The sequence below is a fragment of the Orbicella franksi genome, chromosome 4 (genome assembly GCF_964199315.1).
Source record: "Orbicella franksi chromosome 4, jaOrbFran1.1, whole genome shotgun sequence".
NCBI lineage: Eukaryota > Metazoa > Cnidaria > Anthozoa > Scleractinia > Merulinidae > Orbicella > Orbicella franksi.
The window spans coordinates 30,531,877-30,555,496 of NC_138148.1; the positions used below are offsets into that span (position 1 = coordinate 30,531,877).

The following is a 23,620-nucleotide window of genomic DNA, read 5'->3' on the forward strand; positions in this document are numbered from 1 at the left end:
GACGCCAATTTTCATTCAAATTCAAGAGGTTTAATTAATTTTGGCGACACACAGTTTCACGGCATTGAAGTTATTGTCCGCGATTTTTGTTATGCCACACGAGGGAGGTAGATAACGTAAGTATTTACTATTCAAATGTCGAGAAAAACAGCTAAGCAAAAGTATGAAAACAGACCAGCTTTTTAAACATTTCTAGGTAGGAATCACTCAATGTCTTAGAGACGGAAATACCTGTTGTATATTATAAAAGCAAAATATTAGCAGATGTAGATCTTAACAATTGAACGAATTCGAATAGGACCTCAAGGTAATTTAAAAATAGCAAAGCCGGCGACAATTTTTCAACAAAATATGCTCGACTAATTTTCGAAGATGTTAATTGTGCAATTTACGAACTTGGCTCCAGACAACAGGCAGAAGTGTCTTTTAACATCTTGGGACTACATCGATCGCGATTTCGTTTTTGTTAGTTTTTTGGATACCATTTTTTTTTAAATTCACATTTTTCTTTCCATTAAAGTCATTTCAACAGAATTTAATGAATAATTGCAAAACGTCAACATATCGGTTTTCTCTTGGTCAAATGAACATAAAATAAACTAATTTAAAATTTGAACAATATTTTCGATAAAATCTGTGTACAAGCAAAGCTAAACGTTGTAAAATTACGGAGATAACTGACACTCGGCTTCTATACGAAATTGGGAACGAGTTGAAGGAAGAAATCTAAGGAAATCTTCTAGAAACCTGAATAGGATTTTAATGATAACTGCTTTTTGATTATACTAACAATCATCATTGATCTTTTTTCCAAAATTATTTTAAAATGTCTATGGAACATTCTCGAAGAGGTTATCAATAAAAATGTTCAAAATAATAATGCTTTGTTTACAAAACATGCTTTGTACGTAGACCAATTACTCATGAAAGGTCGGATTTCATTCAAATAGGGATGCCTTTTTTTACTTTTCAATATTAATACATCAGTTTTATGAAAGTAGCCTACTTAGATCTTTTAGCTCTGTTATATTTCATAGAACTAAGCTTACCTTCTCTGCAAAAACAACTAATGGCTAACTTAGTATTTTTTTGACCAATTTAACTTCACAATTGATTCATGGTTTTGCGTGTATCATTAAGTACTTAATGACTGGCCCCAAGGGAAACAGTGAGTTTTGTCTCCCCGGGACCTTCAATGCTCCCCGAAGCGAAGCCGAGGGTAACATTGAGGTCGAGGGGAAACAAAACTCTCTGTTTGCCGTGGGACCAATCATCTACAATTGAGCTGGGAGATATAACAAAACACTTAAAAGTGTTTGGTCATATCTCCCAGCTCAAATGTAGGAAAAACTGCAAAAAAATTATTTGCTTGACGCCGGCTGGCTCTCAAATTTGCCGCGGTTTCAAGGTGCACGGCCTGATCACGTGCGAATCTAAAGTTCAAGTTGTTGTTTCCTTAGGGACTTAGTGCGTTTTTTTTCGCCCTTAGGAGTTAGCGAGTTTTGATCCACGACACGTGACACGTTCTCCTCCAATCGGAAAACGTATTTCAGTTGCGGGAGGTATAACAATGAGGTTTGATGCACGCAGGAAGTTTCGAGAGCACGAAAGAAGCGTAACTGTCACCCGACGCGCAGCCGAGAGCGACCCTAGCTTCTTGAGTGCTCTCCAAACTTCTAAAGTTCATCCTTACTCGATGATACACAGCTAAGAGAATGAAGATTAATTTTTGCCTTGACGGGAAATAAACTTTGAAACCGCGACAGTAACGGTCACGAGAACATCGCTAAACGAATGGTTTATTTAGTAGAACAATGGCTGTGCACGTACGTTATAAACTTTATACATTTCTTTGCCGTCTTCTGTAAAGCAACAACGGAAAACGACTAAGCCAATCATGCAATGGGTTGATGCAAATTCAATTAATTTTCGACATTCAAATAAAGACCTCTCTAAGTTAAGTTAAATTACTTTAGTACTGTTCCGTAAGAGGCATTTCATAATTTCGGTAAGAGGTCAAGTTGTCAAGAGTTCAAGTTCCTAAAACAGCAGAAAGAAGAAAACTTGACATGTTGGGCAACCACAAAAAGATTTCTGGGAACTTTAATTTTCAAAAATGTCAAGGGTTGGAAAGATTCATTCTATATGCATTTTGACCCTCCCCACCCCCGTGCAATGTTGACAAAACACTTTCATCTAACCCAAGTTTTCATTTTACCATTTCCCAACATTGAAAGAGGGAATGTGGGGTGCTGACACTTATTCTCTAGGTATTACGGTAATGATTTCATGTTTCTGCGCATATTCCAACACAATTTGTCCATGGTTGTAGTGGCTGCAAGTCTTTCATTTGCTCTCCTTTTCCGATTATTTAATTGTCTCTACTTGTGAATAAAACACGTCGTTTTCTCCCCCAAGTGATATATTATTTTTGTGCACACTGGCATCGTTTTTTCAGCCTTGTACGTCGACGATCGGGCAAATGCAGGATTCATGGAATATAAAATGTCAAACATTTCCACCAGAATAAACAAGGCGAGTTCGAAAAAAACGAAAGATGATATCCTTCAAATGACTGCAAATTTCAAACAGCAGTCTTGAAACTAAATTAGCATGGAAAGTAACAAACATTACCGACCCCAAAATCTTCCCGGTTTAGCGGGTGACTTGCTTGCAAAAAAATCTTTTGGTTCTGAGCTATCTGGCGTCAAGTGGCGTTTTTTATGGAGTATTAAAATACTCCGTACATTTGACTAGAATTTTATAAGAGAACGTGTACAGGACTTAAGAGTCCGCGTCACTTTGCGGAAAAAATTTTAGACTAATGTATGGAAAATTAATAAGCGACCGGACACTTTTTCTAGCATAGCTACATCCCTTATTTATTTTGTTAATGGAGTCTCTTGTCTAGTGCAGGGTATCTAAATTTTGCCATTCAAAAATTGCTCAGAATTCGACTTTCAAGAAAATTATTTGCCATCAGACTCCTATACAAACACTGTAATTTCTGACACGTGTTTCCTCTCCGTCAAGATCGCGTCCAAAATTTGAGATAAGGTCTACGTAGCTGGTACCTGCCCAAAGTTGGCACACGTGGTAATAAGACATGGAAAATTATTTTGAAAGTTATGAAATTAGACATTTTTGAAGTAATTTTTTTTTGGTTCAAGAAAATTACGCTCCGTTTTGAGAATTTGTGCCGGCTCCAGCTGCAGAAAAGTGCCAGAGGCTTACGACATTTCTTAATTGTAGCTTTGGTAGTCGCTGAAACGGTCAATCGGCCACACAGCAACAACAAAATCGACGGTTTTCTTAAATTCGCGTAATTATTAAGTTATCTATAAATTAATTATTAATTGTTCGCTGAACGGTATTTGTGCCAAAATTAAATGTTTTTTCAGTTTGTTTTAAGTCCTAACCTAGCCGTAAGATGTTGCAAGATGTTGCCTGGTGCAGATGGCCATGCAAGAGTGTGCAACTTACTTGTACAACACTGTTGCGTGCTCTTAGTGTTCCCGCGCATGCGCTTGATCGCTGTAGATAAAAACATGCCATTAATTCCCTGTGCTATCTGTGTCGGAGATATCAAGGTTTGGGTTAAAAACAGGACCTTTAATTTGCTTTGAAAATAAACGTAGTTAAAAGCTTGCCGAAGACAAAAGCATCCTTCTTTTGTCGCAAAACGACTTCTTGCTATACCTTTAGGATAGCGGCACAATTTATCAAACGTTTATCTGTTATCGTGCGAGACGGGCCAAATGAAAATTTCTTAATTCTATTCAAGGTCAATACCAATTTAAAAATCAGACGGCAGGGCATGAAACGCGCCTAATAACACTGTGGGTCTCCGCTTATAACTTCCTGAAACAAAACGGTTTACCGCTTCTAATAAAACATGTAATGAAATAACGAAATGTGGTCTCCGGGCTTAGTGAACTGTACGTAATAATGACATGAATTACATATATACTTGTAGATGAACCTTGGTTTTACATGTCCTTATTCTGATCATGATAAACGTAAATTTTGTATGAAATATTCGTAATTTTGTGAAAGTAGAGTTAATGGGAAGTTTTGGCTTGGACCCTCCTGTGCAGATCATAACAAAGAATTGTCCTAAAAAAAAATAAATGCAGATTTTGAATACCTACGAATTTTAGCCCCTGAGAAAAGTGAACGACCTGTTCTTTACAAGGAATTCGAGTTAGTGCAAAATTTGGTCTTAATGAGGTACAAGTGATCTGTCAGTATAAAGGAGGGATATAATCATATTGTGATCTCCTTTGTTATGGAAGCAATGTTAGTTTATGTGAATTTTGGTCTCTCTCAGACCAGCGTAGCAAGCGATCATTTTTTTTTTTACAGGACCTCACGGAGAGGCCCTACTGTAAAACAAAATCAGCAAACGAAGCAATAATAACATGGTGTCAGAAGAAACTGTAAATTGAAGTGTGGAGAAGTACTCACCTAAATAACATAACACCAGGTCTTGTGTCATCTGTGAAAACAAAATCTGTGTTACTTTCTCTAGAGGATTAAATTGCAAGCACCTGAGCAGTGTGTCATCTTAAAAAGATATTGCGATTGCAAGTATGAAGGTAAATTGTGTCTGATAAAAACGTACGCTGTTAAATTCTAGAATCGGAATTTTGGGCCCACAAAATCATGCCTACATTTAATGGATTGGAATAGTGATTGCCATTAAAGGAAGCCTTCTTCTTTTTTGCGCTACTGAAGGTGTTGAAAGTTCTAAAATCCCAATGGATAGTCAAGATTTAAAGCCGTTAGACTCGGCGTACCGACACAGCGTTCTCTTATTCGTTCCATGGAAACTAATATTGTTGTATAACTGTATGAGGTAGGATCTGTATACCGCCAGAATTTTCCCCACAATTTACTAATGATCTAACATGTCTTATAAAATACTGTTTGGCGTATATGTAAAATTATCCTGCACAACGAGCGTTGCACAGACATATGTTTGATGTCAAATCTTAGTTCGACCGTTTGGAATCCTGACTATAAAACAACAAAAAGTCTCAAACAAACAGTACCTACCGAAATTACGAGAAATCCAAGAAAAAATGATATCATGTTGGCAGTGTACAAGCCACAAAAATGCTGAAATGATCCCAAGCTTTCTAGTTCCGTGCAGTGGTTTGGTTTGAGGCAAGTTTCCAAATTAATTTTAACTCATTTGCTTTTCCGCTTGGTCCAGACTTCAAGCCATTCACTGAAAAGTAATCAGTAAAATGCATATGCAAATTTCACCGTTGATAGCAGTACAGGTTGGCAGGGATTCCGAATATTACCTAATATTACCGGTGTTTAATTGTGGCGTTCTGTGTTTTTTTTTCGCCGACGAAACGGATATTTATCGTAAAGAGGTACTCGTATTGAAACTGAGGTGCCATCATAGAGTACTTAAATGTTAGTTCGCTTGCCTTTTAAGTGTTTCGTCGACGAGAAAGTCATAAGGCGTTTCTTTAAAGTGCAAGTATTATGGATAAGTAGCACTTTTGCTGATTAAATTGTCTATCAACAAACAAAACAACACCAGGGAAGAAGCTCTTCTTCGTTGACTGCTCTCGGTCTAAATCTGTTCTTTTCGGTGACAACCATAGCAGCGCGAAAGTTCTAGACAACTAGTTACCTGAGAAAAAATTAAAATTTTAGTCAGAAACTTTTGTTCTCTTTTTCTGAACACAGAATAAACAAAACTATCACATTTAATATGTCAAGCAACTATTTCAAGCGTATACAATTTCTGCTGTTACATTGTTGGTTGAATAAGCTAGAAACCCGCTGCTACGGTTGAGTTTTACTGAGTGCTAGACAATGCAAAGTTGGAGGCAATACCCCACCGGCGCTGCTTTGGCGAGTAATGATTGAAATTTAATTATTGGAAGTTACAATCAATATAGCACTGGCGCATGTCGTAGATAACACTAATAGCTAATGGAAGTCTATATTGCCTGAGTATACCTAATGTCTAAATTCCCATAACAAATCATTACGAAAAGGTTCAGTTCGAATCCCCTGAAGATACAAGGTCAAATGAAAGTCGAATTAACGAAAATAAGTCAACAAACAATTTTGTTCGTCGTTGACCCGCCTTTAATTAAAGCACTTTCATTTGGTACTGTTCATTAAGCTGTGCAAGCTGTTTAATATGAACTTAATAATAGTAACTATTACAATGACAACTATTAAACCAATCATTTTTGCGTTGCAAAATTTGTTGTGAACCGAATTTCTTTCAAATCTCACCTTGGCCGTTCTTAGCAGTACAGGGGTCAACCCTAGCTAATTTGTTCCCGCCGGCTCTTTTCAAAGACTGGAACATTCTAATCTAAAGCAAATATAAAATATAGATTAGCAGTTATGAGATTTTTTACAAACCAGGAAAGCTGGATTTCACGGTTTTGAAACTTAGAAAACAAACTCATAAAATGATCCATGGCCCGTCTCTTTCTTCGACTACAGAAATGTGCTGACTGTGCTCCATTTTTGTCGCGACACACTTAGAAAAAAAATCAACCATTTAAAAAAAAAAGGATGCTGTTATGAGTAAAGTTATAATATTGGAGCTTTAGAAACCGGTCAGGATTGTTTATTTAAAAAAGTTGCGGCATTCAATCACGTTCTGTTATGAGTGAGAAATAGGTGACCCTTCTTCTATTCACTCCGCGAAACAAGCGTAGAACTAAGTTGAGCACAATTACATGATAGATTTCATTCCGGAAAAACGACTCGAGATTCTTGTATTGAGACTGTATTGAGATACCGGCATTAAAGGCAATCTTGTTTCAATACCGAGGAGACGCCAAGGTGGTTTTCACAAGCGCCGTAAGTTTAAGCATGAGTGCAAGAATAACAAACACTTCTTCTGCCCTTGTTGTTCACACTGGGAATCTCAGCGGTATAAAACCTACCGATCCATTGGCATCAGCAATCATTGTAGGAAAACCTAAACAGTTCGTTTTTCGTTTACTGCTTGCTTAAACCATAATGATTGCTAATGATATAGACTGGAAATGAATGAGAGTGTTTGCCCTTCTTGTGGTTGTGCTTCTGCTATGTCGTTATCGCCCTAGAAAACTCGCCCTCTTATTATGCTTGTGCTTAATATCAGGATTAAGTCGCCAGTGGGTAAAAACCAATCTTTGGTTTGAAGCTCAGTAAGTGAGTAAAGACAGACGAAAATGACTTGCGAATTTTATTTGAAGTAGTAGACTTTGGTGTGATGGTATAAGACTAAACGAACACGTGTATTGTAGAATCTGACATTTCGAAACATGTTTATCAGATCAAAAAACCGAGAATGTAGCATTAGTTAAGCGTCCTTATGATGAATACGTGATGATATGGTATAGTGGCTGATATTGTAGACAGAAAACGGATGCTCTGCCAGTTTAATATATTTCGTGCCCGAGTAAAGCTGTTTTACACGTACGACTCAAGCATGAGCTAATCCAAATTTAAGGGCATGCGCAGTGCATGACCTGCGTCTGTCGCTTTGTTCTTACACTTTGGCTCCGTCCACACTACGCCACAGGAATTTGAAAACGCACTTTTATTTCTACGTTTAGGCCTTCCATCCACACTAATCTGTCACGACTGACGGACGTTTTTCGAAAACGCTCTTCAAACCTGAAGAATTTGACGACGCCGACTTCGCGTCCTGGTGTAGACAGAAAACATTTTGAAAACGAAGCTTTTCGAAAACGATGATATTTCTCTGTCTGAGTTTTACTCAAACACCACTTCAAAGCGACGGTGAGTTTTGCATTACAAATTTCAAGTTTTCAGTTTGATGGGCTTGCATAGTGAAACCTCCGTTTTTAAATTCCTTCGGCGCGGTGTGCATGGGGCCTTATATTCCCTGTGAACAGCCTTCTGCTTATGTTTGCCTTTTTGCTTACGCTTGATTGGCACGGGTGAACCGGTCCTTTAAATGCATGTTAATCACGTGATGAAATGTACAGATAAGCGTGAAGAAATCGTGCTCTGGTTGGTTCTATAAAATTTTGTTCTTATCGAGCAATGACCCGATATCCAAAACAACATTTAAATTGAGAAAAAACAAAATTCAAAATAATACGTTACCAAGGTAAAATGAAATGACTTTTATTGGTGTATCAAGAGGTTTACCATGAATTTCATCGCCTAACTCCTGAGTTTTGTATTTACCACACGAATAAATGCTGCTCATTCCACTAAATGTTCCTTTTAATATTAAAATGGGAACAAAACCTCAATGTAGAGAGGCTTTAAAAGGTGAAGCGGGCTCCTGTGCCTTGTTTAGTGGTGTTATTTTTTATTACCTGAGCACATCTATTTGTGGCAGGAAAAATCATTCTTGAATATTTACATCTAACATTACTAAACCCTCATTCTTTAGACTCGTTCATGTAAAAAACCATTTCTCTCTCAATCACATTCGTCCAAGAAATCTACTTCTCCTTTAAGGACCAATGAACGTGAATAAATACTGTTTTACGGACTGACTTTTCATCTCACCGATAATACCTGTTGTATGTCAGATATGCTATGCTGATGAAGCCACATAAGACCGCAACAGCTATCTGTGCTGCTAATACGAGACAATAACTAATAAAGAAAGCCAATAACTGGAAGCTTAGCCTCGCCTAGTGGTTTCAGATTCTCACATGCTCTTTTGTGTGCTGTTTGCGCATCGACCTTTTACACAATCGCTGCAATATACAGAGTTCAACTACTTGGCTTTTAAAAGGTCTGGAAGGAGAGGTGTCCAGAGCTAGCTTCTATGATTAAGATTGTAGCTGTTGTGTTTTACGCGCTAGATGATCCTTGGCCTTGCTCCATGTGAAAGGTCGCCATAAGATGCCCCTCACCGCCAGGATTGCCATTTTCATCTCTTGAATGTTGCCCACTTTCTCTAGCGCCGCTTATTATGCCAACTTTGCTTGAATTCTTTCTCCTAATCCTAGAATGAGAATCACGGCATAAAACGGTCAGTAAACCTAGACAGAATACCTCCTAAACATTTATGTGAATCAATTTGGATGCTACGTTACAGAGCTACAAAGCAACAGCTTGTCAGTGAATCCTTTTTTGAGGGTCTGCATATATACGAATGCCGGAATCTCAGTTACTGTAGTTAAATTTTCGGCGATTTCTCAGCTATCGGTTATACATCTCAGCCCATTTCTCAGAGATCAATAAATTTTGCAGATCTCAGATATCTCGCCCATCAGTTAAAAGCACTTCATTTCTTAGTTGACAATTAAAATTTTGAGCACTGGCCCTCGGGTGTCATTTAAACCCAATGTAGACCATCTTCGTCAGTAGTCAGGATTTACCGTGTAGCAATTGCCATTTATTTCATTCGTCTAAGGATGATTCTAATATGATAAAATAAAGGTAAAGTCTGCATACGAGCCAAGTGGCCCATCAGGCTGGAGCTTATCCCGGTTTCTGTAGCAGGAAGCGACTAGGAGTATTTCTACTCCCCCTGGATAGGATGCCAGTCAATCGCAGAGTCACCCCCAGCATTAAGTTCGCCGGTACCCATTTATACACCTGGGTGGAGAGAAGCACTGTGAGAGAAAAGTGTCTTGCCCAAGAACACAGCAATATGTTCCCTGTCAGGGCTCGAACCCGGACCGCTCGATCTGGGGACGAGCGCATTAACCATGAGGTCACCGCGCCTCCACAACGATTCTAATATAACTTACACTAAGTATACGACCAGGATGATTATAACAATGACTACAACGCCAACAACGACTCCAATCACGATCCATTTCCAGTCGTCATCCGTTTTCTCCGTGGTGGTAACAGTGGAGGCTGGACCAGTTGTCTGAGGCTGCTCCGAGGTCGTTACATTAGTAGCATTAGTAGGTGCCGGTGGAGCTGTGGTCGTCGTCGGCTCATGTGTCAACTTTATTTCATATCCCAACACTGTCTCAAGATCTGACTTGACGTCGTTCACCACTTGCGCAAGAACAGCCGCAGGGATAATGCCACTGCTTTCAAGGAATGACGGCAGTAAAATGTAGAAAGCCAACCTCAAGGCCGAGTTTTCTTCCAATGGGTAGCCTGGTAGTAAGTGAACGTTATCGGCAGTAATAATCTGTGTGCTCCGCCTGTGAGAACCAAGGAAATTAAGCAATAAACGTGTGTCTGTATTAAGCTGTCACAAGAAGACAATCCTTACTAGCTGAGGAATTAAAACGCTTGCCACTTAACTGGAATTTAGAGTGCTATCCACACCAAACTTCTTCGTTACTGTAGTTAATTTGGGTGTAGTTGATTGTCATTAGTGTAGTTAATGACTTTCTCCCAAAGATGGCGAGAAGAAAGTTAAGGGAGGACTTTCTGGATAGTCAAGTTAAGTCAATCTTCGTTTTTGTATTGGATGTGAACGCCATTGGCAGCATTGATTTAGCGACTTGGTGCTAAATTCTTGGCAGCCGTCGTAGTTTTCCAGCGGACAAGAACCTCTTAATCGAGCACTCTTGAAAGGCCGCTTAGATAATTTTAATGTTGCATTTAATAGCTACTGTTATCAGAAACAAGCCTTGGGATACTAGTCCACTTAGATTACTCGGCCTCTAGCGGGCGTGGGGGTTGTGAATGTGACTTTGCGCCGATCGAGGTAATCAATTCGTTAAAAAAGATCCGTAACAACTATGAACGAGAGGCTTGAAAACGACTTACCTTCTTCTTTTGCTTGTTATTCCACACTCATCTTTATTCTCTTGACAGTAGTTGTCGGCCTGTTTGGCGGTTGTCTCCCTGAACTCTAGATCAACCGCCGCGGTGTACTGTAAATATTGGAAAGTGTAAGTATCAAAGATATTGAATATGTGCTTAAAATTGTCTCTACAAACATGTGTTATGATGTAAAAAAAGTTAATGTGACTGTGTAAATAACATGAATGATCAAAATCTATTTTCGCGCATTCAGTGTTAACATATGGTCAAGAAGAAAATGTGAGGTAAATAATCAAAAAACTCAGGAGAAACTGTTTTGATGCAACACCAGATTGTCCGAACTGATATTAACAGAAATGCATGAAAACCTGGAGAATGGATATTCTAAGCTTGGTACTAAAATGGATATTGAGGTCTAAGGTAGATGAAAACCATGGTTAGTCTTTGTGCATTATTGATTTGTCTGTGAGATTAACTTATTAGGGTTAACACTACTTTTTTCGAATCCTAAAGGACATCAAAAATTCCTCGACGGCTGTTTTCCATAATAGCTATTGATTATTTATTCATTTATTTATCTATCGTTTTATTTCTTTATTTATTTAAACAATTGGCCAAGGAAATGTGAGACGCAAAAAGAACATTTCGTCCCCTACAAGGCGTGCCGCACTTACCCGGTCCACAAATGGTATTTATGAAGTAATTAATCTGAAATGCCGTCACACCCAAATATTCCCAGATACTAGGCCTGAGGAAACCCTTGCAGTTACAGCTGTCAAATAATTTTCGTGACAAACCATCCCCGTAGCCTGAAAAACTAAGTATTTTACGTTTTAGTGCAGTTACCTCAATTAGTGTCATACTCGGCACTGTAATATTCACTGAATTCTGAACTTCATTGTCTGATGCCTCCTTTGGTACTGGAACTGTTGGGTCAGGTGGTTTCTCGCCTGGCAGGAGGGCTAAATCATGGAAACACAAAGGATTCAGGTTAACTACTCCTTAAACCAGATTATGTTGCAAACTGAAAGAGTAATTATTGTGCGGCAAAAGAAATGGCTGATTGGGAGTGTTAAAACCCCGTCACATCTTCACACGGCATCTTAGTATAGGTAATCGTATTACTGTGGCGAGTGCAAACATGGAGTTAAACTACGACGGGATGTTTGGTAATTGGCTTAAAATGTTTTGAGCCTAAAGGCAAGTGTAATCTGAGATAATTTTTCTCAGATCGCTAGTAGTGCCAAACCTCTCGAACTTTAAAATGATCACACATTATGAATGAGAAAAGTATGAATTCCGGCGCTTTAACTGACTTGCACGGATCAATTTGTCTTCTCTCAGTCAATGGCATTGAAGTAATTTTCACTGTCACAGTTTAGTAAAGGGAGAAATTCGTAGGTTATAATTTGCTGGATTTAATTAGCTCATAATACTCTTTGTAAGTCTTGTAACTAGCCTATTGCACCCTCCTCGTCTTCTGATTGGCTCATTGTATTCTGTATGTCTTCTAGTTGCATTGGCTCATTGCACTTTCGTTCGTTTTGATTGGCTTGTCACTCACGTATGTGTTTTGATTGGCACAATGATAGGTTCATTTGTGTGAGTGTTTTGATTGGCTTATTTGTGGTGTGTGGTCTGAATAAATTACAACATAATTAAATGAATTACAAAAAATAATATTCTTTCTCACCCTGGCAAGTGTTGTTGATGTAGAACAATCCATTCTGGCATTCACAGGTATAGTTACCAGGAATATTAGCACAGACACGGAATTGTCCAGGACAGCTGTACAAACTTGGATCCAAGCATTCATTAATGTCTTCAAAGAAATGAAAGGAATAAGCATCACTCCATCAACATTTTATCAGGTCTAACAGTTCTTAGTTCTTTTTCGCATTCGGTTACTTTCCGGGTAGTTCAACTGGAACTACTGCTGGTCGAGAATTTGCCGAAATCCTCCGCAGGAAAACGATGAGGCTGTACATTTACACACAATACCATGCGAACCTTGCGCAACCTGTTAAGTACAAGGAAAGCCTTGATTTTGCAATATTTGTCTCTGCGTTAACGAAGCTGTACATGTCATTAAAGATGTGTACATTATTCATCGTGGTGTAAGATAGGATAGATGAATTTTTCTCTCATTTGTCTCACGATGGAGTCACTTTGAGATGTAGATCGCGCTCTACATCTCAAAGTGACTCCATTGTGAGACAAACGAGAGAAGCTGTGTATGTTAGGTTTGAGGATTTCAGAACTTTTCGGTACGTTTTTATGAGAACTTTTATAGTTTTCTTGCGCTAACAATCATGGGTAAAAGTACCAGTTGCCATTTTTTTTCCAACGGAGGATGTGAAAATCCCCATTTTTGTGCGACCCTGACTTCACAAGATACGCCGTCCCCCGTTTTGCGCTGTTTTGTAATACTTTAGACGATCGAGTCGCGGCGGTGCAATTTTCAGCAATGTATTGGAATGGGATTGGCATGACGGAAGACGGACGTAGTTATCGAGAGAGAAAAAGGTGCAACGACTTGTGTCGTCACAAGTGTGAATGTTGCTATGTCGCTGAGGGCAGAACGGCAGAGCAAAGAACTCATTTCACTAGTTTGTTTAATGTGTCATTCTGGTCGTCGACCTGTAGCCACTAACCGTCAATTGCCACCTTATTTACCTGTACATGTGAAACCATCAGCTTCCAAATTAAATCCAGTATAACACTGACAGTCGTATCCTCCATCTTTATTCTGACACGACTGCGTGCACTTTATGTCATCAATTTCACACTCGTCAATATCTGGAACAAAAAAAAAAGCGATTTCTGAGGCTGCAGTCCTGTAAGAGATCCTCCACGTTTGCGACTCAAAAGACAGGACACCGAAGCAAGAAGGTTGAATTCTAGCTCAAGAGTTAGACGAAAGCTTAGGTTTTTATGATTGTAACAAATGCATTTTAGAATCACTCATTACTTGAGTGTCGTGAAACCAAAACCATTAACCAATTACTTACTAATTAGACTACTCAGCCAATCTCAAACCGTTAGGTAGTAAAACCAAAACCAAAGCCAACGTACATGTAATGGCCTGATTACTTTCGACAGCTAATTGAAAACCTCTCTGACATGTTTGTTTCTAGTATTTAAATAAAATAAGAATGTAAATAAACTTACCTTTACAGGTTTTGTCATCACTTTCAAGTTCATAACCCGCATCACAGTCACAAGCCTGGCTGTTACCTCCCTTTATGAAACAGACTTGGTCGCAATCATTGCTTACTGGGCATTCCGTAATGGCTTTATAAAAAAGAAAGGGCAAATTGATTACTTCCAGGAGATTCCATTGTTATTACTCCGTTGCTTCTCGGATCGAAGAGAAATACTTTCTACGTACAACAGTACACGCCCTTGATATCGACCGTGGATTCCTTTCATAACCCTGTCTAAGGGTTATAACTAGTAGATTTTCTTGCATTCTGTTTGTTGCTTTGTTTCAAAGTTCGTTGGTTAACCTCAGCGATAAACGCAGTCTTAAATTGGGTTTTGAACTTTACAAGTTACCAATTATCAAAAGACTCCGTAAGGCAAACTTATCTCCCTGGTATTGAGTATTAGCAAATACTTAGTTAAACAATTATCACTATCGATTCAACCGACCAAAACTTACGTGTGCAGCTTTTTGGGTCGCTTGTATCAACCTTGAAGAATTCATTACAGTAACAGTGGTAACTTCCTTCCGTGTTGTTACACTGGTGCATGCAATCACTTGTGGGCTCACATTCGTTAATATCTGAGGAGAAAAACATCAGGATTAATAAAGTTTTGTGGAGTACAACCCATGCCATTTGTTTCAATAGACCAGGAATGAGTTTCCCAAGTGAAATCACCACATGGTATCGCAAAATTCTTAGAACAACCATTGAATAAATTACAATATTTGGAGAGCCTGAAGCCACATCAGCCTCGAAAACTCCGATGACTGATCAGGGCCGAGTTGTTCGAAAGCTCGTTAAAACTAACCCGGGTTTAAAAGTTAACCGAATTATCAATTTTTCTTGAATAAAAATGCTTTTCACTTCTTAAGTTTTGTGTAGTTTGAGATTACTCAAACTCAAAACTAAAGGACAAACAATACAAACAGAAAACCTCGCTGAAAAAAAGACAAAACTGAAATGCAAATTTTTTGCTAATCCTAGGTTGGCTTAATCGGTCTTTGAACAACCCGGCACAGAGTGACAAAGCACCCCGTCTAGCTAATAAAGTTAGGGAAATCACATATTCTTGTTGTGCAAGGGTTTTGTAAACAAATTTTGGTTGAGTCGGCGTGTCAGAACAATTCTATGGTTAATTGCTACTCACCATTCGTTTCTTTATGGAAGAGTGGCATATGAGTGGGACAGATTTTATCTCTTGCTTTTTTCCCTGTGCTTCATTGTTCTAACTTGCCTGTTTGTGTACTTCTCCACCGCTTGGTCCGAATTAACGCCATTTTCATCTAGCTTGCCTCAGACCCCCCCCCCCCCCCCCACGGCAGCTAACAGTCCAAGTATTACTTACCATCACAGCCAAAATCATTGCTGTTCAAACTGTAGCCAGAATTACATTCACAGCTAAACGAGCCAAGACTGTTGACACATGTCTGCTCACAGTTGTTCAAGGTGTTGTTGCTACATTCGTCGATGTCTGAAAAAGAAAAAAATATTTTATTAACGAATCGTTTCATCATGGTGTTCAACGTGGTCATTTTTGCATCTATTCACTGCTTACAGTCTCCACGTAGATGAAACTTTTCGAGAAGACATACTTCAGGGTCCAGTTGTTGAAGGGACTGATAAAGCTATTTTCCAACACTTCACCATCAGTGGATACGTTTTGACAGAACAAGCTACGCTATCCACTACATAGTGATTTATCCCGTGGATAGCGTTATCTCGGAGCGTTATCCGTTCTTTGAACAACCAGAGTCAGAGGTTGAATTTGCAAGTACATGGTAATTAAAGTAAAATTTCTTATTGTACTTTATAAAGCAAGTTATAAACGCACGGGGCTTTTTCATGTTGAGACTTATAACCCACATGATAGTTCTACAAACATAAGTAATGAACAAGATCGCATGACAGCGCTTAGTTGGAGTGGACGCCAGTCGCATTCTAAGATTCATAATTCGTAGCATGATCATACGGGACTTACCAGTGCATTCGAGACCGTCTCCAAAATACCCGGATGGACAAGGTCCACAAATAAAGCCTGTAATATTTGCTGGAGGAGGTTGATCTGTGCAGTTAACACCCGTGAAACAAGGATTTCCGTTGAAAGTACAGGCGTCAATGTCGTTTTCACAAAACCTGCCTGTGTATCCCGCTGCGCATGTGCAGCCTTGGACTATGAATTTACTGTCGTTGTTTAGTTTGTCGCCCAGCTCTGGAGCGACGCACTGACCACCATTTTCGCAGGCACACATCTTTATGGTTGGTATAGAACTCACGGAAGCGTTGAACTCGTCTGTTGCTATGAATGTGAACTTAACCTGAAGAAGAAGATAACAATTATTGTTAATTGTCGGTGAAGGCAATTCCCATCGAGAAGAGTGAAGTACGTAGCAAGTTTTTAAGGAACTTCACAGAAGTAAAGTAACTCCAGATCGTAGGAATCCTGAAAAAATAACTTCTCAAAATAGACAAACACCGAAGCGAATCTATTCAACCAAACACGAACTGATACAACCATGAGTGAGAAAAATAGGGACGTACTACTCCAACGATGAAAAATTGAGGCCGAATGTTTGGAGATGCGCCATCTGCGAGGGTAGAGTGTGCTAAATGTGTTTCCCTTTAAAAACCGCAATAAATCAAAAATAACAGCAAAACAATTCAAAAACTGACACTGAAAACTACTTCTAGGGTTAAACTGTAAAGTATATTTTTACCCTTTCAGAGGAGGTTACGTTCCATGTAAAGTTTAGGAGACCTCCCGTACTACTGAAGCTGGCCCCTGGCGGCTTGTTCAGGACGTTTAATGCAAATGAGTTGTTGTCTGTGGCAGTTACGTTGACGAAAACGATTTCTCCAAGCTTGGCCTCGATCATTGTTGGAACGTAAATAAACTTTGGAGGGAAATTGGCTGTAGATAGGGGAAAGAAAAGGTTCCGTTATACGTTTATCTGAACTATAATGTCTGCAATAATAAAGCTAAGCGTGTTTGCTTTACATTTAAAAAGAATTAGATACTTGACGTTACATTTCCCAATTTTTGCAGTTGTGTTTTGTATTGAGAAAATGGACATTTGACGTCATTTAGTACAGGTGGAATAAAAAAGCAAATTTCAGTTCGAGGATGTGGTGGTAATGAAACCATACGATGGGAAAGGAAAAAAGTCTATATTTCAGGTCAGAGAAGGGCCTCGGGGTTTGTAATTCTTAACAGAATCCTCCAGGCCTAGGTATCGGCTTACCAAGCTCTTCGTTCTCTTTTACCAACTGGATGTTAACATCTTTGCTGTTAGTTCCTATGGAAACATCATTGGTAGATGCAGCATCAAACAAACAGGCAACATCTCCATCACACGCTGAGAAGGCAGCGTCCCTTGTGGCATTGTCCACCCACTCAATATTTTCCACAAACATGGGCTCGAAGCTTGCATTGGCAAAGGTGGCAACGCTTTCATTAGGCGCGTAGGTGAACAGTGACTCTTCGTTCGTTATTTGCCCTAAATATAGTAACAACAAAAAATAAGCAGTTGGACAATAATATACAACAAGTATGAGAAACGGTGGCTTTGAGAGTACTAAATTCGAAACTGTATATAGCATGATGGTAAAGTGCTAAGCCCTGTAAAAGCCCGAGAAAGATGTAATCAGTCAGTGATACGAGCTGCTCCAAGGAATCGAGTGAGTTAGGCCAAAGTGCAAGGTTCAAATGTGAGAAACGTGGAAGTGGAATGGGTTTATCCATCACTGGAAATGTTTTTGTGCTACGAAAAAAAGACTTTTCAGTATCGGCGTGCATTCATGTCATTTTCAGAATGTTCCTTCTCACCACTAGCAGTCAAGAGTTTGTGATGTCTTACGTAAGTTATTAGGGTGCTTAAGCAAACCACGACGACGACGGCAATGAGAACGTCACCAAACAAAAGGTTTATAATTAGCTGTGCACCTGCGTTAAGAAAACAATGGCAAAAACGTGAAATGACTAAGTTCTGCGTAGTCTGAGGAGCACGAACGACGACGGCAAAATCTTCGCGTGTTTTCATTTGGAATTGAACGCGGTCATTGAAAATTTAACCTGAGCACGTTGTCAGAGTCATTGGCGTACTGAACAGATCTAGACAGTTGCGACTTTCGTCGGTAAAATGTAAATTCGTTATTATTAGGCATCGTCTTCGGCGTCGCCGTCGTCATTGCTCAAGTTCTGATACTCTTAATGGAGACACTTACACTCTAAACCAAAATCATAATGAATTTCACTTGAAGTCAAGTTTGGCGAAAGGACAGTTCCATTTGGTAAGGTAAAGTCATCATCAGGATTGCCATTGAAAGTTCCGAGCAGTCCTCTGGTCTTGTTAAAATACTCATCGGTTAACATCACCACAAACGTCATCAAACCTTTGTCTACGCAGAATTGCACCCCCGTTCCAGACTTGAAAGTAATATCAAGACACTTTTCAGTTTTTCTGGCGGCCCTCAAGTTGCCTCCAATGTCTTTACTCACGTTAGTTAGATCGTTGTAGCCAGCGAACAACGTGCCATCGATGTATAGTGCCAAACCACCTGCGTATCAAGATCAAACAGACAGTTTATCTGTTAATTTTCCATTGTCAAGATAAAAGTCACTGGTAAATTTGCAGCCCTGAAGCATTTCAAAAGCGTTTTGAACTCGCTACTTTACTTTTGTAAAATTCAGTTTTACTTCAGTTGTGTCTGTCCTATCAAACTGCGTTTTTACTCAGTTAAATTTAAACTTCAGTTCTATGGCACTGACTAAAGTTAAAAATGTTGGACAAAAGAACGAAGAACATTGCCCATAAAAAGCTCGCGTTGCCCTTACTTTCGTTCATGGCTCTGACTTCAACTGTGCTGGTATTGTATTCCTTAGCCGCCCCTGCTGAAAAGACCGTTGCTATGCTAAGGTTCCCTGGAGCCAAAACAGTTCTTGCTTGGAGAACAAACGAGCTGTTGTCGGCATCAACCATTGTGTATTCTCCGATACCGTTGAAAGTGTAATCTTTATCGTCCAGTGTTTTTAAGTGTGGATCTCCCCAAAACCATACTAGAACGAAATTAAAGTCGTTGTTAAAATAAGTAACTTAAGTACAGCAGTCATGGCTAACGGCATAATTTGGAGCCATTTTACAAAGTAGTTAAAGTAATATAAGATCTAAAGAATAAAAGTTATATACGGTACTAATAAAAGGTAACAGAGAAAAAGAATTGAAAACATGAAAAAAAAAACAAAAAAAAAAACAAACAAACAAACAACAACAACAAAAAAAACACAGTGCACAACTTAGACAGGCAAAACCCTGTTTGATTAAAATATGGTACCAAGATGCTTTGAAATTTGTCTTCTCAAATGAGTGCAAAGCGTTTTCAACAAATTGGAAAAAGCTAAACTTGATTTTGTTAAACTATGTTTAGTTGGTGTAAATGGGGTGTAAGGCTTTTATGGGGATCATAACCTGAAGCTACTAAGTTATGAGCCCGAGTTCTGTAGCATGAAGCAGCCAGATTGAATGCTTGTCCATTATCGCCGCCCAAAAAGTTTGCCTTCACTCATTTATGTACTCCCGCACGGCTGAAGTGAGTAAAGTTTGAAAGTCTTCGATTATTTTGTTTTAACCGCCGCCTTGTTAGCTCAGTTGGTAGACTGACGCCAGACTGCTGTGCGGGAGGTCGAGGGTTCGAGCCCCAGATCGGACCAACACTCAGGGTCGTAAAATAACTGAGGAGTATGCTTTGCCTTTGTAATTACATCTAACCAAATGGTCAGATGTTCAAGTCTTCTCGGATAAGGACTATTCACCGTAGGCCCCGTCTCCTGCATCTTCAGTGTTACATGCATGGTTAGCAGAAGACGTTATAGAACTCACACACTTATCCAAAGAGTAGGGCACGTAGTTCAGTCCCGGTGTTGTGGTCTGGCCTTGTCTGACGGGTTGGTGCTTTACATAGGGTTAACCTCATTGCACCTTTCCCCCATGGACAGAATTATGGCCTTGTATTAGTAACGAGTATCCCGGCCTTCATAACAATGTATTAGATGGAAAAATAAAGCCGTTACTTACTTCTAATAAGTGGAAGGTATCCTGTACAGTCCTGGGATGGTCTCACGGAGTAGAACTTGTCACAGTTTGGGGAGTTATAGCAGCAGACCTGTTTTGCAGCGAAGTCATCCAATACATCGTCCGGCAGAGTAGTTTTTCCTTTTTCAAATACTACGCTGCCAGCGTCAACTTCGTCTACAACAAGTGCACCAAATTGTGGCGAATAGCAACACCTTTGGAAAAGAACTCCAGAAACAAGATTTCCAGTGATGGGGGTTATGACAGAAGAGTTAAAACATATGTTCTCCGTGAAGGGGTCCGAAAAAAAGAATCTGCTGTCGAAGAGGGCTTGGAATAATGAACATGGGCATCTCGGCAAAAATGACTGTGTTATCAGACTTTTGAGATTATCCTCTTGAAATTTGACCCACTTCCTGCACTTTGTTTCATCATCATCACCCGTCCTTGTTTCAATTCTGAAACTGAACTCTCCTCGAATGATTGAATTTTCATCTTGTAAGAAAGTGGAAAGCTCCGTCGCTCTTTGTGACGCCGACCTAAGGAAAAAAATTGGAAAAAAAATTGAATGAAAAAAATAGAAACTTTCTGGCAAATCTGAGAAATGTTAAATTTCCAAAATGCGGGGTATTCAACTAAAAATTTGAGAAATCCCATAAGGAATAACAAATGGAACGGAAATTCCCGGTAGGAAATGACGAACTTAGAACGTGACCTGTAGAAAACTGAAGAATTAATCCAAACAGAGTTTAAATGAAGGAAATTTTTTGTAACAATAGGAAATTAATTAAGATATTTTTTTATTACAATACTAGCAACTTCTATATCGTGAAATAAGACTTCTGCACGTAATTGGAAAAGGAGGAGAGAGGGAGAAAGTAAAGCAGGAATTTCCTGTTTGTGCGTTAACGCGTGTGAAATCTTACCCATCAAGAGTAGGAAACCTAGCTCGGTCACTCAGCTCACCATCTGCAGCGTTGAAGCCAGCTACTGAGAAGAGGTCACTGTAAAATCAACCAGTAATTAATAATAAGTCAGTCAGTAATTAGCGAGAGAGGCTCTTGGTTCATGATGAATCGTAACGTTTTAGCGTAGAAGAGAAAAAAAGTAATCTGCAGTTCATGTTACAAACATGATGAAATTTCATTGAACTTGTTAAATTTCTAGAATTAAGTTGGACCAAAATTGTTGACCAAACACACGGGGGGAGGGGGGGGGGTAGTCCCAGAAAAGTTGAGTGGGGGTGTGCGGCCCACTTCCCAAAACCCTTACCTATTTATGACCAAAATCTACGGTTTTTGCTACCCTATTTGTGACCTGGCTAAAATGTTAATGTTAAATGTTAATTTGACAGCCTATTTGTGACCTTTGCGGCTGACATAGTTGCCCTAAACATACGTTATGAAGAACTTTTGCTGACTGTCTTATTGATAATGATGAAAAAATAGCTTCTTCCAAGAAACATACCCAATTAAAGACTAGACGGCTAAAACCATACCCTAGTGAGGACCAAAATGGCCAATTTATGACCAGAACGGCTGAAAAACCATACCCTTTGGGGCCGCACATACCTATATAGCCCATATAAGGGAGTACCCGCCCCCCCCCGAGCAAACATAACATAGTACAAAAAATCCCCGTTTTATCTAACTGACATGTGAGCATCCTATATTGTCGGTTCATACTGGAAACCTTGAATCTAAAGGAAAGCCAATACACCAAAGACCAGTTTTATACCTTTTTCATTGTTCACTTACTCAAAAGTCGGTGTTGCCCACTGAAGGCCGCCACAGGGGTAATGGTATTTCAGAAACGTGTAGGTTCCATCTGTTATTATAACTGCTTGAAAAGTGTTGGTCTGTAATTTGGAGAATAAATTTTGCGTCAGCTTCAAGTAATTACTTTGAGTTTTGATTGGTTCACTGTATTATATGTTTTCTTTGTGATTGACTAAAGCGATTACTTTGGTTTTGGTTTTGCCACACTCGTTTGAAAACTGCTCTAACGTTTGTGTACAACTGAAAACACTGCAAAAATATTCGTTAGAGCTATTCATGTTTAGGTTTAATAGCTTTTTGCTTGGCGCTTTTCAAAACAAAAAAAAAATCAAAAAATGCTTTCGCGCATTTTTAAATCTCTAAGAAATAGAGTATATCGTGAGGCAGTTTAGTTTTTGCTCGATATTTAGTAGAAAATATGGGTCTTACTGTATCAAATGAAAAAATACGATCCCTGAACACCTTGTTTCCCCCCAAAACTTGACGTTTATTGTATTTTTAGAGGACTTACAATATCTTCTTTGACGTCTCTCACAGACAGCACCTTGGGTCGAAGACGCAGCCACGTCACCACGAGTACCCATGTGGCTGAGAAGAAACTAAACGACTGTGTGTTGTTCCTGACATCTTGACTTGCTCTATCTAGTATGTAGGAAGCATTCGGCGCATTGGAGCCTTCTTTATAAACTTGGTAGAAGACAGCAGAACGATTTGAGTAATCGAATAAGCAGTCTTCAGCACTGGAACAGAACGAGTGGTCACGATCGATTACTGACCAGAATGGGAATAACATGGGAACTGTGAACCGGAATTTCAACGTATCCCAGGTTGGTAATGGCGCAGAGTTTAGCACTAAAGCCTGATCGAAACGAATCGTTCCATCCGCGCAAATCTGAAAAAAGAGAACTTTGGTTATGAGTAACCCAAGGGGCGTGAAACAAAGTCAATGCCACTTGATGTTTAATGTAAAAATAATCATTGGTTTGGTTACGTCAAGTACTTGGATCACATTTTCTGTTCGTGATACCGTGGGATGCGTCATCCATGAACTACTGCAAACGGCCGGGGAACTTAATGCGCAAGTAATGTCTGTGGTTCGCTCTGTTTCATTCCTTTCTTTTAAAAGCTTGATTTTTGTATAACAAAGAGCCTTTAGGCGAGTGTGTATAATAAGGTACTTTTGAGACTACAGCTGAAGCATTATGGGGCGTATCATTTCACAAGCTCAAGTAATTGATTAAAAAATCAAGTAATGCAACTTGTGGGATGTTTCATATATGCCCTGGAAAACACTGCGATACTACAATAACACACTGCAATACGAGCCTATTTGCCGGGGAAATGTGTCAGTGTAATTCGTGTTTAGACCACACAAATATCTATTCATTAAAACAGAGGACAAACTTACAGACAGTTTGTATCGCTTTATGTCATAGAAATAAAAGCCATCGTCGTTCCTTATTGTTTTACATTCTCCTCCCTCGACCAAATCCACCTTCATTTCCTGGTCTTGTTGTTCTTCTCCGTACGGGTAAATAACGTCCCAGAAACAGTCAACTGTGTGGAACAATTTGGTAATTTACTTTCACTCAATTAAAGGATCTTTGTCCCAAAAACATTACACTAGTGCTGTGGGGAACATATGTGTGAAGGAAATTCGCAATTAGGATAAAAGTTGCATTGTAGGAGGTAAATATCTGTGCACATCTAGATAGCGTATTTGTGTGTTTTTTTTAACGTTACATATGCGTTTTTTAATTTGTTTTTGTAAAATGTACAGAGAATAAAACATTTTGGGTTGTTATAGGTAATTTTGTTCAACAAGCCATCCTACTATCTGAAAAAATTCTTAATGAATCCAAAAGAT

General features: G+C 39.2%; 1 protein-coding gene across 1 annotated transcript in view; it reads right to left on the reverse strand.

Moving 5' to 3' along the window:
* Window positions 1-8,463: 8,463 nt before the first annotated feature.
* The window catches only part of LOC145485698 (uncharacterized), a 34,952-nt gene continuing 19,795 nt past the window's right edge, over window positions 8,464-23,620 (reverse strand). The window contains exons 13-31 of the mRNA XM_081464321.1: window positions 23,162-23,310; window positions 22,265-22,645; window positions 21,733-21,833; window positions 20,902-20,979; window positions 19,979-20,514; window positions 18,742-18,963; window positions 18,132-18,464; window positions 17,150-17,404; window positions 16,625-16,818; window positions 15,889-16,225; window positions 15,256-15,381; window positions 14,366-14,488; window positions 13,873-13,995; window positions 13,378-13,500; window positions 12,395-12,523; window positions 11,548-11,663; window positions 10,705-10,811; window positions 9,720-10,130; window positions 8,464-8,968 (exon numbers count right to left, since the gene is read on the reverse strand). Coding sequence (XP_081320447.1) covers window positions 8,815-8,968; window positions 9,720-10,130; window positions 10,705-10,811; window positions 11,548-11,663; window positions 12,395-12,523; window positions 13,378-13,500; window positions 13,873-13,995; window positions 14,366-14,488; window positions 15,256-15,381; window positions 15,889-16,225; window positions 16,625-16,818; window positions 17,150-17,404; window positions 18,132-18,464; window positions 18,742-18,963; window positions 19,979-20,514; window positions 20,902-20,979; window positions 21,733-21,833; window positions 22,265-22,645; window positions 23,162-23,310 — 3,998 coding nt within the window. The 3' untranslated portion in view covers window positions 8,464-8,814. The remainder of the gene's footprint in view (window positions 8,969-9,719; window positions 10,131-10,704; window positions 10,812-11,547; window positions 11,664-12,394; window positions 12,524-13,377; window positions 13,501-13,872; window positions 13,996-14,365; window positions 14,489-15,255; window positions 15,382-15,888; window positions 16,226-16,624; window positions 16,819-17,149; window positions 17,405-18,131; window positions 18,465-18,741; window positions 18,964-19,978; window positions 20,515-20,901; window positions 20,980-21,732; window positions 21,834-22,264; window positions 22,646-23,161; window positions 23,311-23,620) is intronic.